This window comes from Beta vulgaris, chromosome 6 (assembly GCF_026745355.1).
Source record: "Beta vulgaris subsp. vulgaris cultivar EL10 chromosome 6, EL10.2, whole genome shotgun sequence".
NCBI lineage: Eukaryota > Viridiplantae > Streptophyta > Magnoliopsida > Caryophyllales > Amaranthaceae > Beta > Beta vulgaris.
The window spans coordinates 66,753,833-66,771,903 of NC_079207.1; the positions used below are offsets into that span (position 1 = coordinate 66,753,833).

The 18,071-nt window shown below is 36.5% G+C and overlaps 2 protein-coding genes across 3 annotated transcripts; both read left to right on the forward strand.

Annotated features, from left to right (window-relative positions):
- The first annotated feature begins 699 nt into the window (after positions 1-699).
- Positions 700-6,698, forward strand: LOC104897584 (F-box/kelch-repeat protein At1g67480). Of its 2 annotated transcripts, XM_010684494.4 has the most exons (4): positions 700-970; positions 2,506-2,576; positions 2,809-3,659; positions 5,766-6,698. In XM_010684494.4, exons 3-4 carry the CDS (start codon positions 3,151-3,153, stop codon positions 6,391-6,393), a joined length of 1,137 nt encoding a protein of 378 aa, XP_010682796.1. In that variant the 5' UTR covers positions 700-970; positions 2,506-2,576; positions 2,809-3,150; the 3' UTR covers positions 6,394-6,698. The 2 variants fall into 2 exon arrangements, with proteins under 2 accessions (XP_010682796.1, XP_010682797.1); XM_010684495.4 differs by lacking the exon at positions 2,506-2,576.
- A 1,076-nt stretch (positions 6,699-7,774) lies between these two features.
- Positions 7,775-17,958, forward strand: LOC104897585 (nuclear pore complex protein NUP54). The gene is made up of 9 exons (XM_010684496.4): positions 7,775-8,333; positions 8,444-8,497; positions 8,997-9,056; positions 9,193-9,303; positions 12,892-12,957; positions 13,053-13,139; positions 13,471-13,572; positions 13,645-13,794; positions 17,739-17,958. Exons 1-9 carry the CDS (start codon positions 7,884-7,886, stop codon positions 17,853-17,855), a joined length of 1,197 nt encoding a protein of 398 aa, XP_010682798.1. The 5' UTR covers positions 7,775-7,883; the 3' UTR covers positions 17,856-17,958.
- The last annotated feature ends 113 nt before the right edge of the window (positions 17,959-18,071 follow it).

Below are 18,071 nucleotides of genomic sequence, written 5' to 3' on the forward strand. Positions count from 1 at the left end.
AAAGAGAGATACGGATTAAATTATGTTCGGAAAATAATTTTATAGTTCTTTTTAAATTTTCTACCTAGTAAATAATAATATAATCGCAATATGCATTAATAAAATCACCACTTTTTTTCCTTCCTTTGGATAAACCTTAGAATAAGTCCATATATACTAACAAAAATTGTTAAAATTTCAAAAACTAAGATAAACTACCACTTTATCATCGTGACATGTGAATAGCGCATATCACATCACATATTTACGATTTCTAAGGAAAATGTATCAAACTTCTAAAACACTCTCCACCTACAAACTTATACTTCCCCCCGTTTTATAATAAGTAAAACACTTTTTTTATTTGGAACAATCACAATAAGTGAAATCAAGTTCCAAATGGTAAAAAAAAGTTCACTTTTATTACAAATATACCATCAAAAAGTAAGGAGGGACCACAATTTCAGTACTTCTTCACTCTACCTTATTGTGGTCCCAAGACTCCCAACTTTTTCTCTCTAAATTCCTTAGTAACTCCCCACTTTCTTTATATTTTACTTATTGTAGAACGGAGGAAGTAATACTTATGTTACATTCTAAATCACCGCGATAATTTAGGACAAACTTGATAGAATGGCCATGGGCCATTAACAAAATGTTCTTTAAAGATAGGGAGTTCCCATCATCTCTCCCAAAGTCTACTGGTATGTGACTCAAGAATCTTACTCAACTAGTCCTTGCTAATCCTGACGTGTCGGTCGAAAATGTCAAAATGTTATCTTTTGCTGTTTCTCCATCTCTGTCCCACTTCCCTATTTCTTTTTTTATTATCTTCATTCCTATTTTTGAGGGTCTATAAATTCATACTCCATATCTCTTCATTACATTCTCATTTCCTACATTTTTCTCTACCCTCTACTTCTTTTTTGCATTCACTGAATATTATCTCTCTTTCTACCACTATTATTTCCAAATTCCCATCTTTTATCAGGTATCAATTTTGCACCTCTCTTTTTTCTTTTAATCATTTTCTATTTTTGATTTGATGAGTGCTTTATTTGCTACTTATAATTATTGTGTAAATATCCATTGCTATTAATTTGAAAGATTGTATTTTTTTTTTTTTGTTACTTTGAGATGCACTTTTCATTTTGTTGTTTTAGTGAACAAATTTGATTCCTTTTTTATCTGCAAAATTGCTTGTGATTAAATTTTTAGGTGATTTTTAGTTAATGGTCCTACTTTCTCCAATGGGTTAATTGCAAATCACCATATTGCTAATTTTATCCATTGATTTTTTTGAACTATATTGATGTGATGATGCATCAATTGGGCAACTATTTTTACTTTATAGTTTATATTGTTGTTATGATTATCATTGTTTTGGGTTTTAAATGTACCTTTTGAGATCTAATCTTCTGTAAAATTTGATTGCTCAATATTTATTTTTGCCCTTTAAATTTTGTTGTAGAACAAGTTCCCTGTTTTTGCTAAACAATGGAGGGAAAGAAAGGGGAGATCTCAATTCTCAGTTTTATTAGTAGTACATAAGAAGAAAAATTAGATTTAATTGGTTCCAAGAATTATGATTTGTATGTTACTTTCATTGTCTGTTAGTGGGGTAGGTGGTTACTGGGTAGGTTGGTAATAAGAATTTCACTTAAGATCTATGCTTCTAATCTACTTTATTTCCCATGTGCTAGTTTTTTTTCACTTTCTGGTATTAATCTACCTACTACCAACACTAAGATAATAGAGCAAATATAAGCCAATAGTAAATTAGTAACTATTGTACAATATTTATCCTGTAATAGTATATGTTTATTGTTGATATGTGTACGGGTACGTGACCTAGAAGAAGTACCTGTCCTTCTTAGGATTGTACACCCGTACCTGTGCTTCTTAGGATTATACACCCTGGGCTCGTATATATGGCCTTGGTTATGTTCTTTCTATTATACCTATATGTACTTTCATCATACTACTATGTTATTCTGAATTGTATGTTCTTTGATAAATGAAGATGATATATGTTCTTCATTTTATGAACTTTATATTCTTTTGTTTTGAACTGTATGTGCTTTTGTACATCATGTTTCGATGTGTACGATTTAATTTGCGACCTACCTCAAGGCCAATAATATTCATCAAGGTTTTTGTTATGCAACTTATTGTTAGCAATTGTTTTCATTTGGAAATGAGACATATGATCTATGTAGTTCATCTAGAAAAACCTTAAGCCTTAAGGAGGCCTTAGCTTGAGTTATGCGATGGAGTGAGGCTAGATGCTTGACAATCTAACAACGAAGGGAGTGAGAACCCTTTGTCATGCCTTTTCTTACTTTCTTTTAAGCTAACTCTAGGTTGTTTTGTTCGAAGGGACATTGGTGAATTCGTTTGGTGTCAGTTCTCTAACTTGTTAGGCAAATAGGTTTAGATCTTTTCATGTGAAGTATCCATATCTCATTGTTAGTGAAATCCTCATCTGGTTAACTTGTTAATTTTGACCTGAATGATTCTTTACAGTTATTCTTCACATAATGGAAGTCGCCGGAGGATAATTCCGGCTAGGCGGCTACATTCTATGGCCTTGACTGGTATTATTTGTTTTAATTTATTGCTTTTGCCTTCTATTTCACCCTGCTTTTGGCCCTTTATGATTTTTGGTTCGATTTTTCATAATTGTATGAAAAATTGGTATAATGAGAGAAACAAAACTTGGTCTATCTCACATATTAAAATGATCAGTGCTGTTTGTAACTAGTAGCACATTGCTGTTTATCAACTATTTTTGAGCTGGTTGTAATTGTGACATATGTGATATGACAGGTAACTGGGCAATGTGCGGAAAGAGAAACAACTCAGCAACAATCGGCAGTGGCTCAAATCTCTACAGAACAACGACAAAGGATCTTAAGAGTGAAAGTTTTGGCATGGCCAATGGACTTGGTTTGATAAAGCATAGAAAGTCGTCTGTACATAAACCCCTATTGATTTGTTCTGCTCCTTCATTCATTCATTGGTCTCGTAAAATCCCCATATGTGATGGGTATCATGAGTTTGTCTAGCTGCTCCTGATAATTTCGTTTATAATTGGGTCTTAGGTTTTGAGAGATAACTGGTTATTTTGTAAAAATCCAATTGTTTGTCAACATTTCAAATAGCTGGAAGATGCCTGGTTTTGTTAGTGAAAAGAAGAGGTTAACAGAATCAAACTTGTGCTTCTCGAATCACTCAAAAGATGCTCGTGGGAGTACTGGGTCTCTGAATGTGGATGATCGCTACGTCCCCGTTTTGCCGGGGCTTCCTGATGATGTGGCAAAGTTATGCCTTGCACTCGTCCCTCGAACTTACTATACCGCTATGGGTGCAGTGTCTAATAGATGGAGGTCGGTCATTCGAAGCAAGGAGTTCATTACTATTCGGAAACAAGCGGGAATGCTCGAGGAATGGCTCTATTTGTTGACCATTGATGAGGAAGGAAAAGAGAACCAGTGGGAGGTGTTGGATTGTTTCGGTAACAAGCACCGAGTTCTCCCTCCCATGCCTGGTGAACTTAAGACAGGATTTGGAGTTGTGGTTCTACACGGGAAGTTGTTTGTGATGGCTGGCTGTACAATCTCTGAAGGAGCGGCATCTCCCACCGCTGATGTTTACCAATATGATTCCTATCTCAATTGGTACGTCTATATGTTTGTTATACTTGCCCTTTTTTTTTCTTTTAAGGCATCTTTATTTGATGGTATGACTTACGTGTGTGCGATTTTGTGCACTTAAGATTAATTGCTGTCACTAGTCTCTTACATTAAATTGATTTGGAAGTGTTTTGGCAACAACCTCCATGATAATACAGATAGGTTCAATGTCAGGTTATATTCATTAAATATTTAAATTTAGCCACTGGTACAAAAACACTACTTAGGACATGCTTAGATTAAGGGTACTCCATTAAGGAGGTAATGGACATGAGAATTTAGAGCTGATTAAAGTGAGCCTGGTCCTGCCCGAAAAATGCCCAGGCTTGGGGAGATTTTTTGTGCCCAAATCCGGGCCCGTCTGATTTTTTTGGTTTGTGACGGGGTTTGCTCAGCCTAAAAATGACTTTTTAGTTTAAATTTTGGCCTGAAAGCAGGTTTTGGGCACAAAAATTTGGCCCGAAATTTGGCACAGCCCGTCCATTGGGTGAACTCCTTAGGCCCGTCCTCGCCCGCCATTTGATTACCTCTACATGAGATGAAAGAAATGATCAAATGAAAATATATTTATGCTGTACTAATATAGACAATGCGAGGAGATGGAGTTGGAGAGATGAAACGGGAACTATTACCCTCATTTTGGGGGTAATGCATTAGTGTGTTACCCACTTATCCTATAGGCATGGTGGGTAACTATTACCTCTAGAATGAGGGTAATAATTCCCTGTCTTTACACAATTAATAACTCATTACATCTACCGCTAGCTCCATCCATCTCCATTATCTGTAATTCTCTTCTATTACCCTTTGATACATTACCTCAAAACCAAACATGCCTTGGTATCCCATCAAGTATACATTATACCTTCCTAAGAGGTTAAATGCTTTCAATTAGTGATATTCCTCACCCACTTTATAAAGTTTCGCATGATTGGAATGTCACTTTTAGGCTCCGTTTGGTAGGGTGTAAAATATTTTCCATGAAAATGAGTTTCCCTTTTCCTTTCATTTTCCGTTGTTTGGTTTAATAAGGGGTGTAAAACAAGATTTCCATCAAGGGAGTTTTAGGTGAAAATCATTTTCCTTTTAAAATGAAGGAAAAACACATTTTCCTCCCTCTTCCTTAGCAACCTTCTACTATCTTCTTATCCATCCTCTCCCTTCCCCTTCCCTTTTTCTTTTTTCCATACTTTTTTTACATTGAACCAAACAAAGGAAAATTAGCTTTGCATTTGAATTTTCCATTGTAAAATGTTTTACATAAAAAAATCATTTTACATTGAAAATGTTTTACATCCACAACCAAACCGAGCCTTAGAGCATGGATAGTTAATTAATAACTCATTTTTGTCTCAGGAAAGGGACTTTGAGCTAATGTTTAGGTGTGTATTAATGTTTCCATACGTGATGATACAACTCTCTAACAACCCTGGATATATAAGGGAATTTTAGGTATTCCTGGGAAAAGAACGATAGTTTGGAAACATATTGAGAAGGGATTAGTGGTCCCACGTAAGTTTTACAGTTGTTATATGAGATATTTTCAGCCTTATCAGTTGTCAACCCCCCCCCCCCCCACCCCACCCCTCCCCTCCCAAGACCAGATTTTTGTGTGTTATGTACACGTACGGCCTTTTTGATTACTTCATATATTTATCTGTCATTCTTAGAACACTAAGCAATAACGATCCTGGATGGTAATTGCTTTTTAGACATAGATTTGCAATTGAATTCATGGATAAATATTGCTTTCAAATGGAAGGGAGGGCTGGAGAGGGATGATGCCTTAAGTCTATATCACTAATTTTTGAAGAGTGATTCATTCTTGGCTCGTTCTTTTCTTATAAATCCATCTTAACTCTTGTCGAGGCAACTTCATTTTATAAAGCAATGTCTTATCCTTAATTATAAGAGGTTGGAACAATATAAATACTAATTCTAGATGGAAGGTGCAATTTATACTCTTTTTGACACTTATATCTCTACCTCCATTGCAAAAATAACTCGGACCATTACATGTCTACTGTTTCTCTCATTCAGCGTACTTTGATTCTATAGATAGTTGATGTAATTTTGTGTTTATAAAATCAGCTGGAGCAAGTTGTCAAGCATGAATGTTGCACGCTATGATTTCGCATGTGCTGAAGTTGGTGGGATGATATATGTTGTGGGGGGCTATGGCATGGATGGCGAGTCTCTTTGCAGTGCCGAGGTCTACAATCCTGATACTGAAAAGTGGACTCTGATTGAGTCCATTAGGCGCCCGAGGTGGGGCTGTTTCGCCTGTGGCTTTGAGGGCAAGCTTTATGTGATGGGCGGGAGGTCAAGCTTCACTATTGGAAACTCAAAGTTTGTGGATGTGTATGACCCAGAAAACCAGAAGTGGTGTCAGATGAAGAATGGCTGTGTTATGGTTACAGCTCATGCCGTGATAGCAAAGAAGTTGTTTTGCATGGAGTGGAAGAACCAGAGAAAATTATCTATATTCAATCCTGAAGATAATTCATGGAAAATAGTCCCTGTTCCAGTAACCGGGAGCTTGAGCATTGGATTTCGGTTTGGTATACTTGATGGGAAACTTTTGCTGTTCTCGGTTAATGACGAGCCTGGGTATCGGACCCTGTTGTATGATCCCGAGGCAGCTCCAGGCTCAGAGTGGAAGACCACAAACATTAAACCCTCAGGTTTATGTTTGTGTAGCGTAACTATGAAGGCATAAAGGCAGTGGCGAACCCAAAAAAATAAGTCCGGGTAAAATAAATGTGCATCCCCTGCTTGATAGGATTCCTATTGTATCTCATTCATATATCACCCTGGATATCAGACCCTGTTGTAATCTGTATGATCCCGAGGCAGCCCCATGCTCGGAGTGGAAGAACATCGATATCAAACCGTCGGGTTCATGCCTCTGTAGCATCTTTGAACTTGCATTGTTGTACTAGCTCATTCCAGTTTGTATGTTCGTGTCTTCGTGATGTTCGATTCAAGATTACTTGTTTAATTTATGTACTGTTGATGACCTAATCCTTTCGGTTTTTGGTTATGTTCTTTTCATTTTACTTCACAAATTATCACTTAAGGTTGTCAAAATAATTTCAGACCAGTTTATAGTATTTAGACCAAATATCTTCAATAGAATTGGCATCAGAAAAGTCATAGGCTGTTTTAATCTTGGTGTGCTTTTGACTAAAGCTTTTATTTTCTTAATAAGTATTTAATAGAAAACTAATTAGTTGACCCACATGATGTACGAGTTGACAATGAATCAATGATGTAAATTCAGATTGGTGCTTTGCTTAAGAGTTTCATTATGTTACCATCACGGGGTAAGTTAGTTTCGCAAAAGAAGAAGAGATGATGGATTTCATCTAAAATCTTTGACCTTTTAAAATATCATATAATATCCTCTTTGAATGATCTTACAAAAAAAAAAAATTCTTCTTCTAATTTCCTATAGGGTTTGGCTTCAATATCATTTTCCATCATTCCTATAAAAGAAAATCAATATCCATCATAAATTTTCATGTAGGATCAGAACATAAGAGAGCATTTCAATTTGGTGCAAAATAGAACTACTAATGATATTATAGCGATTTTGACAAAAAAAGTATATAATTGTCGATATCATCAACAATTTCACACTACGAGATGCAAAACTATTCACTTACTACCTCTGTTTTTTAGTTGCAACGAATGCCTTCTTTCACAAATGAAGTATTAAAAAAGAAGAGACAAAGTTAAAATTGGCTCAATTTTCCATGCTTTATGCATGTGGGATAGGTAAAGTGAGGATAAAATGATTATATTGTCCCAAGATCTTTACCAATGAATGAAATGTTGCATATAAAATAAACTCTTGCAACTGAAAAAATAGTGAAAGTATTACATGTTACCCATTTCCAACTTGAAACTAATTTAGGGTATATTATCTTCACCTTAAAATGATAAGTTTCAGGTTCGATTATGTTCAATATCAATGATGTAGTTCAATCAAGTTAATAAGTTCAGTACAATAAGTTCAGTACAATCAAAATAAAGCTAGTAAGATTCAATCACGTTTAATAAAGTTTAGTATGATAAGTTCAGGTGAAGAAAACACACCACGGTCTAAAATCCAAACATAGACAAAATCAAAACCCTCTCTCCAGCAAAACCCGCGGAAAACCTCTTTTCACTTACCCACACTCACTTTCTCTCTCCTCCGCAACAATGTTCGGAGCATCTTCTTCTGCGTTCGGAACTCCATCATCAACTCCAGCATTCGGAACTCCATCATCAACTCCAGCATTCGGAACTCCATCATCATCTCCAGCATTCGGAACTCCCTCTGTCGCACCAGCTTTCGGCGCTGCTACACCATCTTCGACGCCTGGTTTTGGAACTCCATCGTCGCCATTTCCTTCATCTTCTCTCTTTGCTACTCCTTCTCCTTTCGCTCAAAATACTCAACAACAACAGCAGCAGATTTCGCCGTTTCAGCAGCAAAATGCTGGATTCGGATTCAATACGACGCCGTTTTCTACTCCTCTTCAACAACAACAACAACAACAACAACCTCAGCAAATGACGCCGTTTTCTCTTTCTGGTGTTCAGCAGCTTACTACGCAAATGGCTCCTGTCGCTCCTTTACCTTTCTCCCTTGCCGAGCGTGATATTCAAGTATGCTTTTATATGAAACCCTAATTTTTGGTTTTGATTTTTGATTTTTGTTGTTTAAGTAGTTTTTTGTGTAATGTGCGTGATTTTTCGATTGTTTTTTTGATCATTAGGCTACTGTTGATTCATATAAGGATGAGCCAGGAAATCCTAAATATGCGTTTAAGGTAACATTTCCCGCCAAAATTGAACGTTTGTTCATTTTAGCGTTATAAATTTGCTTATGATTTTGATATTTTGATGTGACCTTGACCTGTGTTTTTCGTTCATCTATCGTTGTTGAAAAATGAGATGCTGGTGTAATGGTGTTATTAGGTTGAGTTGCTCGAAAACGAGATTGTATCATTATTTTACAGATATTATGGTAATATTAATATGTTGAACTATTGATTTTAGTGGTTAAATGTCAAGATCATTTTCAATTTGTTTGGAGATGTTGATGGTTATATATGTGAGAAAGATATGAGTCCTCCAGGCATTAGGCATCATATAAGGATAAACTGGTATTTAAAATATTGAAAGGTGTACACATTTGACATGTTACTAACATGATTCTCAAGCCATGGTTTTCTTATCTTTCTTCCCTATACAGTTGCAATATGTTCATTTGTGCGTACCTTTTGCTGCTTTGACATTACAATATTGAATGTTTCTGTTGCTGTTCAGCATTTGCTATTTAGTGTGACGGATCCACAAATCAGAGTCAAGCCAGCCGGGGTTTCAGATGTAAGTTCTTCAATTTGATAAGGGGTTTTAATTTATTATGTTGATTTAAAAATTTTCTTCTAGTATGTGTTTTCTGTTGGAGCTTAGGATTATATTTGAGGTTTGTTTTGATCTTATGCTGATTCGACTGTGGTAGATAATGTGGGCTGAGGCAATGAGGAAACTTGAGGGCATGGATAGTACAAATCGTGAGCGCTTATGGCCCGAGCTTGTAAAAGGCTTTAAGGATCTCTCAAATCGCTTGAAGGTACTAGTTCTATGCTTCTTATCTAAAGTGGGTTTCTTAACTCTTGACACATCAAGCATGAATAAGTCATCTTTAAGCTGGCTGGCAAGGCTTTTGAGGTTCATGTTTGCTTTAGTTGGCATTTATAATTGCAATTTTTTTATAGGATTGTAATAGATTGGACACAAGGTCTCAACATTACCTCATAAAGAGGCCTCTGCCGACTGCCATGGTTGGGGGCTGAATTAAGGGGCCTGAGGGGCACGTGCCATCATCTTTTTCGTTGTAAATGTGGTTCTTTGCTCTAAAATATTTTTATTTCTAGTTTGGGTTGGGAGTATAAGTGGTTAGGTAATGTTGGAAAGTGGGAACCCCAGTAATGTTGGAAAGTGGGAACCCGGTAATGTTGGAAAGTGGGACCCCCCCCCCCCCCAACAATGATTGAACCCTTTATACTCTCACCTCTTTTACTTACTCTCTCTGAGACTTTCCATGTTCTTTTAATCTTTTCCTTTAGAAATCTAAATGATCCTTCAGTAACTGTGTCTAGTGAGAGCGGGACTATTTTCGTCTTTTCCAAGCTTTGATTATTTTCAATTTTCTTTTCCCGTTTTTTGTTCAAGGAAGAATATAATGATTATCTAACAAATCATACCATCTAAGAAAATAGGAAATTATGATATAAACTTCATATAACATATGACGGGCCTCCCTTTCAAATCATCATTTCCAATATTATATAATAAACTCAGGTAGCAAAATATATAAATAATTCACACTCAAGCCAAACATTATTTGGCCAACTAGCAAATAGTGATCCCGTACCTGTTTCTTGTTTTGAAGTGTTCGACGAATTAGGTAACAGGTCAAAATAGCCTCTTAATAATTGTAAAGGTAAGATGAAAAGAGCTTCCTACACTTGTATGGGTAGTCTATAGCTATCACTAACGCAAGAGAGAGACAAGTAATGTGGAGATAGACTAGCAGACAATATAGGTAAGATACCTCGTCAATTAAGTTATATCCGTATTCGTTTCCTTGTTCAGAGAATTTTTGATGAACTGGTTGTAGGATGGTACTTGGTATCACATAGGTTACCTAAGGAGTTCATTTACTCTGATACATATGATAGAAGGGGTCTGTGAATAATCCGGTTCATCTGGGAGTTAAATTTCGATGGCCTTTCATGGGCAGGCCAGTAATAAGCTAATTTGGCAGGAGAAGATATGTAATACAATTGAATTCCGCTTACCCCTCCTTACCTTGCTCCTAACAGGAGTCATGTTAGAGGCACTTGCGTCTCCTATAAGCACCTTATGAAGGTCTTTAACTGTTGTTATAAAAAGGAAATAGGAAATAGTAGTAAGTGTAGAGACCAGAGACTCTGGTTCACCTGTAGGTTTGACTTCATTGTATTCAATCAGGCTGGAGTGAATGTCTTATGTGGTGATTTTTATGCTCCATCAATTTATGAAAAATTGAACTTGAAGAGGCATATAAAACTTTGAACGTATTAGTCTGAAGCATTTAAATTATTTCATCTATCTATTACTGAAGCTTGAAGGATTGAAGTTTTGAGCTCTATTTGATAAAGATAGTAAAGTGACATCAAGTTTTATTTTGAATCAATACTTTGGCTGCTACTTTTTATGTCAATGTTTTTAGTTTTTTCATCTAGTAGAAGATATTAGATTTGGCATATTCTCAATAAGGTTGTAATAGGATTATCAAATGGACTTTGTCAAACTATGTTACTGCTGTAAACAGGGATTCTCCTGAAGAACTGGAATTTAGTTAGCAGCTATACCGAGGGAAAAAAAACATGGTCGTGTTTGTGGGAACGGTCACGTTGTCGCGGGAACGGCTTGTAACGGGGAAATAGAACGTTTCGCAGCGTGATTTTTTTTGAAAAATTCACATAAATATGTTTCAACCTCATTTGCATTTTTTTAGTTTATGAAGCATTATTACAACATAATATAATCAAATCCAATAGAATATCATGTTTCATCAACTATATAATTAAATATAAAAAGAATTTGGCCAATGTTTGAAAAGAATGGATGTAACAGGGATAAAAGCGTTCTAACGCGGCGAGTTTGCGTTACGCAACGGACAAGGGAGGCGAGAAGTATGTGAATTTTATTATGGCGTTCCGTAACGGGATTTCGCGGAACGGCAAATCCAAAATCCGTCACAGAACGGCTGTTTTGTAATGGAACGGGAGAGTTTTAATTCCCTGATAGCACTATACAATGAGTGTCTCTCTCCCTTTTCATTGTTCTCTTTCTTCGTCCATTAAAAACTCTGATTTTCCTTCTTTTGATCTAGGGGCTGCCGCCACCCATTTTTTTGCTGCTCTATTTTTAAAGTTATTCTATAATAAAACTCCTTTTTCTCTCCATTGGAGTGTTTTTCCACCCATATTCTGTGATTTATCTCTCTCTCTCTCTCTCTCTTTGTGAGAGTTTAGGAGTTAGGGGCTTTGTTTTGGGGTATTGGTTTTGTTGATGGGAATCGTGTGGTGTCGTGGCAAAAAGTCAATTCTTCGTTAACAATCAATTGAAATAGATCAAGTTCTTTGAAACCACAACAAATCGGACCCCTTATGGATAGCTAGACCAAACAACGATGTGACAAAGGGTTTGCAGAAGTGTAGATCTCACAATGATCGTGTTTTGTTACAGCAGAAATATACATGATCCAATTTGATATTGATTCGTTTGTTTTTGACCTAACTTCTAGATGTCATATGACTTCAAAATAATGATCTAATATTTATTTCAGAAAGAAAAAGTACTTAATTGCGGTCATAGTAATACTTGATTTTGGTTTGTTTGGGTTGAGCCCTTCTACAATAAGTGACTATATTTGGTTTTATGGAATTTTCCATCTGATGAAGACCCACATTTGTACTCTTTCTGTCCAACTCTTTAACAGAATCCTCAAAAGCCGTTAAGATAAATGTCCTTTTCCTGAAATGAGATGGGTAGTGGAAAGGGGTTTTATTTATTGGAATCAAGGTAGACTCTCAGTTCCTTCACAATTTTACTCGCATACAGTTAGAGGAGTCCAAGTTCATTTTTCTTTTGCATTCAATTTTTTAATTTGCCATCAACTTTACTCACAACTTTTCTTTTGAGATTCGTAAATGAGGAACCCCTTACTAAGAAAGGAGGCCAAATGTGAAAGGTTTAGCTAGCGATAAGGGAAGGGACAAGAGCAAGTAAGCTTTATGTTGGACAGGTCATGCTTCTTCAAAATTTGGGACTTTCACAATCCTGAGGTTATAATGTAAATTGCGCACCTTATGAAGGAACTTTAATGAGAAATGGTAAAAGTTGGCTGCATTTTCATTGTTCCAAATGTTATTACTCTTTTTGGTATGTTTTGGCAAAGTGTGGTAATTGACGTGGAATTGTGAATGGTATGGCATCATTGTGTCATTAGAGGTTTAAGTACTAAATGTCAAGGGATTTCCTTTGCCTACTTTATCTGTTCCTGTACTTAAGAAAATAAATGTGTTAAGAAGTACAATCTCCCCCCTGCTGCAACAGGATCTTTCATTAAGCCATCGTCAATTGATTGTTCTGGTCCATATTGCTGCAGCTTCAGGATGAAGTAATCGTTTCAGATGCAGAGAGATTGCGGACGACTCAAAGCAATGCAAAAATGGTACTATTCTCCTCTGCCTGTGGATGCTCCTATCTGAATGATGTTCATTTGTGGTGGATAGATGACCTATTTTTATGTAATCTTACTTTCTGCAGCTTCAAAGGCATTTCCAAGCTGACACTCTACCTCGCATTGAAAGATTGAAGCAGAAAGAGCAAGGTCTTCAACGGCGTTTGCTAAGGGTGGGACATATGATGTTCTTGTTTTTGTTCTTACAAGCAGCTCTTTTGCTTTTTTATGCTTATTGGTCGGAGAAGTTATGACTCAATTTATTATGTTTATAACTATTTACAGTCTAGTCTCTTAGTTAAACTATACTATAGATGCAATATTTTCATATTTGTTCCCGTGGTCTATCTATGAAGAAAAATATGTTTTGGCTCCATATAAGCCCTACTTGTCTTACAAACTCATTAATAGCAACTATCATTGAGCTTTATGCCAGCAACTTTATCTAGAACGCAAATGTCCATCATGCTGACACTTTTGTGTATATGCTTATATACTTACTAGGTGATGAGAATTGTAGAAGCACTTGAGGGAAAAGGTTGCCGTTTGCCCTTAATGAAAGGGGAAGTTGAATTGGCTGAAAAGTTGGCTGCTGTAGTTAGACAGGTATTCATCAATAACAATTTCCCCCATGTTAGAAAAAAGGTGAATATTTTCTGATACAAATGTGTTCAACAGCTTAAAGGGTCTGGGGCAGAACTTTCAAGGAGAGTACAAAATCTGCTGACAGTATCTCGCGTTCAAGTGAATGCCAATGGTGGTAGTATCTCTGTATATCTTCCAGGTTCAACGAAAATTCATGAGCGAAGTCTTGCCGACATGCAAGAGGTAAGCATGCAAGGATCCAAGCTCATGTTTCTGGAGTTTATATTGCACATGGCTGGTATGACTTTTTGATTTATGAAGCATTGTTGCTGTTTGTTAGTTGGACCTATAATTGAGTATTTTTAAATGTGCACAAGCCGAGCGACCCTTATCTAGCAGATCTTATCCTTGGTTCATTACCTTCAATCTCAAGTGTAGATCTTTACAATGGTCCGAGGCTACACTTTGCACTAAATGGTGATATATGACATTGGGTATGTTTAAGCGGATGCTGTTTGGGGATTAGTGACGATCGATGACAATGTTATAGACCACCAAAGAGAGCCTTTGGCAAGACTTAGAGAACCTCAAATTGAAGCTGATAACTTACATTAAGTGTTTGATTATGGGGATATCTCAATATATAATTATGGATTATGAGTTAGGTGGTGCATTCATGGAATACAAAGATGTCAAAGAGACCTTTAGGCCAAGTTGGATGTAGAAATGAGTCCAACTAGTTTAATGTAAATGGGTGTTGGAAGACTCGAAACACTTGGATCTCCTAACAGAAGGCTAAACCTTACATAATGTGGTTTATGATGGTGGATATCTTATGAAAGGATGTCTTATAAGTTATAAATTAGGAAACTAAGTTGAATCTCATTAAGAAAGAGCTTAATATATAGGGAGGTGTAGTATATTAAGTTCAATTTCAGGACTTTGGAGTTTGGACTTCACAAACTAAAGCTTTCAAGTTTGCCGACTTCCATAGTAAGGATGGTACAAGGGACGGCGTTGAAGGGGTTTAATGGTATGAGCTCGAATTGATAATGCTATGGGTTTTATGAGGCTAAACTGCTATAGGGTGTCGTTTTATTTATAAGACTTTGAGTAGGCATCATTAGCCACCAGATTAAGGAGTAGAACTCACACGAGTTTTATCAATGATCAAGTGAGTCAAGAAGAGAGATAATATAGGGCTCTTTTGGGGGGTAAGGTGGGTGGTGGGGGTTGCTTTGTTCAAAGGTTTGAGGATGACAAAACCTTATTGGATGCATCCTTGGTTCATAACAGCTACTCAAAAACATATCCTTTGCTACTAGAGCAAATATGGTGGAAAATGAAGGCCCTTGGAGCTATGTTAGGGTGAAGATCAAAAGAATGTAAACTAAGCTATAAAAGGCATCTTAAGTCAAAGTAGAAAGGTGACAACTGTCAACCATCCCGTTCGGAAGGTTACTGATATAAATTATCACTACATTTGAAACAGCCGAATTTTGAAATTATAGTCCACACTTTTGAGATTTTTGTAGGATATGAGAACAAAACCTCATAGGATACATCATGGGGTTGTAGGAGACCATTTAAAACCATATCATTGACCAAGGGAGGGCATATAGTGAAAATTTAAGGCATTTGATGCTTTTGAGATGAAAATCAGAAAGATCTAAACAAGGTGTAAAAGGCTAATTAGAAGATTTGAAGAATCACCTCAAGGTATCTTGATTCTTGATGCCCTTGAGAAAGTCCCTTATTAGAAACATCATGTGTAAGCCTAATCGGAAGGATTTGAACCACCTAAGATCACCTCAAGGTATCTTGATCCCCTTGAGAAAGTCCCCAACTAAAAACATCATAGGGTCCAAAGTCCCGAAATAGCAGAATTTGAAGGCCATAATACATATTGCCAATAACTTCCTGGTATCCGAGAACAGACCTCATCAAATACTTCCAAGGTTTTTAAGGCTCTTAAAGCTATTTGGGGTGAAGGTTAGTAAGATATAAAACATGCTATAGCCACCCAAGAATGATCCTAAGGTAATCCTGATGCCGTTGGAAAACTATTCAATAACAATATTGAGGGAGCTAGAGGAGTACCAAAATAGTCGAATATGAATGCTATATGAGAACAAGAGTTTTATGATCTGCAACTATGGTCGTATGGGACCATTTAGAAGTAGATCATTTGCCAAGAGAATGCATATGATGCGAAGGGAAGGCATTTCGACCTACTTTGAGATGAAGATTGGAAAGATATACGACAATTCATCTAAAACCATGTCTTTGGCCAAGAGAAGGCTTATGGTAGTTGGGGGTAAAATTTCAGTAAGATATAAACAAGCTCTAACAAGCATTGTAAGTCAAGGTAGGGACTGTCAACTAGTATAGGTTAATTGTAAAGGAATGAAATGCCCTAGGGAAGGTCGATGATAAAAATGTCAGTAGGTGCATAAAAGTTCCAAAAAAGCTGAATTTGAAGTTTATAATAGACAGTTTTGAGCTAGGGACCCGAGGACAAAAACTTATGCAATGACTTTAGGTGTAGTAGGAGACCATTTAAAGCATATTCTTGGTCAAGGAAGGGCATATGGTGGGATTTGAAGGTATTTTGGGTAGAAATTGAAAAAGATACAGTATCATGCTGTAAATGGAATTACGTGTAGGTAACCACCAGAGAATAACCTCAAGGTATCCTGATTTCCCTGTGAAGGACCCCGATAAACAAAGATCTCCCACAGCTGGCACTTGGGAAAGTCGACCTTAGGCTTCAAGTTTCAACTCCTCCTTAGATACTAATTGAAAAGCATTTATTATAAGAAAAGAAGCTCTTCTATAGGATAAATCATAAATGGGATGAATTCTGGCCATTATAGGGTTTTGAAACTGTGAATGGAGCTTCCAGGAAATGGCATCAAACATACAACATATGTGATCATGGGGTATCATCCTAGGAATCGATTGTTTTTGGATGCCTATACCTTACTGGGAATCTCTTGCAAAACGACATTTGGGATGAATTCTGACTATATTAGAGTTTTCGAACTGTGAATGGGAGCTTCTAGGAAATGGCATCAAACATACAAAATATTACATATGTGATCATGGGGTATCATCCTGGGAATCGATTGTTTTCGGATGCCTGTACCTTATGGGGAATCTCTTGCAAAACGACATTTGGGCCAAGTGTGAGGAAAGATGAAGGCCAGTGGGATTGGAGATGAAAAATCGAAGGTAAACAAACAAAATAAGGCTGACCCAAGATTTTAGAGTAGCAAGTGGTTGTTTTTTTAAGGCAAAAAATGTGTTAAGGCAATATTTGGTTTCTCATTTTTTCATATGTTGTAACGAAATAGAAACTTGATGTCCCCCCCCCTCCCTCTTCCAACCTCCCCCCCCCCCCCCCACCAAAAGAAATGCTGTCGGGGATGTACCTTATAAATTGATCAATAATAATAGAAGAAGTATTAATTTATGGCAAGGAAAACAGGAAAAAAGGTACTTGCAAGAGTAAATGTTTCTCAATGCATGAAGAGATAAAAGAATAATTTGTGTAGTTTGAAAAAAGAGATGAAGTAATCAGTCAGAGCAAAAGTTAAATGAAGATGGAAACAGAATGAGCCGCTAAAGAATCACACATTTGTATTTTGTGCCATCGATAGTTCAATCATTGGTACTTGGATCTGGATTTTGCATTGTTAATTCACTAGGTCACCTCGGCGTAGACTGTTTCTTAAATTCTTAGTGTCAAAGAGGGTCTTTGGAAGTACAGAAATGCTGGCCGAGACTAGTTTTAGCTCTTGAATGTATTGGTAGATATGGATAATGAACTGTAGATGGGTAGAAAGGAAACCCAAATAAGTAAATAACACTAGAAACCTTCTTTCTTGCAGAGACGAGGTTTATTTTCAGAAAAATTAAGTAAAGTTGCATTTGGCAACCATGTTAATTAATTTGAGAATTCTTCAAGTGCTTTTGTCAAGTTTGATAAGTTCCTGTTAACATATTTGTGATATGTAGTGCATAACACAGAGTAGTCGTTTTAAATCAAAGCAAGACTGGTGAATTTTTAATCTTCATAGTGATTAGACTATTCAATTGGAGCTATTAGCAATTGAATTATATGCATTACCTTTCCCCTCCTTTCATATCGCTGGACCCTGACCGATCTCATTTTTTTTTGTCAGGTTTTACAGCAGCAGACAGATGCCATAGCGAGACTTGGCAATGTATTGAAGAGAGATATTCGAGACATGGAGATAATAATGTCTGAAGATATTGAAATGATTGAAAATGGTAGTTGATTAAAGCAGGCCTTTCATGAGATAGATAGGTTGGTTATTGTCATTCTAATACTGAAGATATTGTAAGTTTGACAGTTATAGTGTTATTTTGTGTTTGTAACCATAGTACTTGAAATAGTCACCTTTAAGAGCTTTCTATTCATTGCTGAATGACCATAATCTGAGGCAGAGTAAGGGACTTGCCCAACCAGATCTTAATGACAAAATTACAAAATC

Excerpts from the sequence above, each read along its gene's own strand:
- LOC104897584 (XM_010684494.4), top strand. The coding sequence starts at position 3,151 with ATGCCTGGTTTTGTTAGTGAAAAGAAGAGGTTAACAGAATCAAACTTG. Across the intron at positions 3,660-5,765 it reads TATGATTCCTATCTCAATTG|CTGGAGCAAGTTGTCAAGCA; the intron begins GTACGTCTATAT and ends TTATAAAATCAG.
- LOC104897585 (XM_010684496.4), top strand. The coding sequence starts at position 7,884 with ATGTTCGGAGCATCTTCTTCTGCGTTCGGAACTCCATCATCAACTCCA. Across the intron at positions 12,958-13,052 it reads CTCAAAGCAATGCAAAAATG|CTTCAAAGGCATTTCCAAGC; the intron begins GTACTATTCTCC and ends TACTTTCTGCAG. Across the intron at positions 13,573-13,644 it reads TGGCTGCTGTAGTTAGACAG|CTTAAAGGGTCTGGGGCAGA; the intron begins GTATTCATCAAT and ends TGTGTTCAACAG.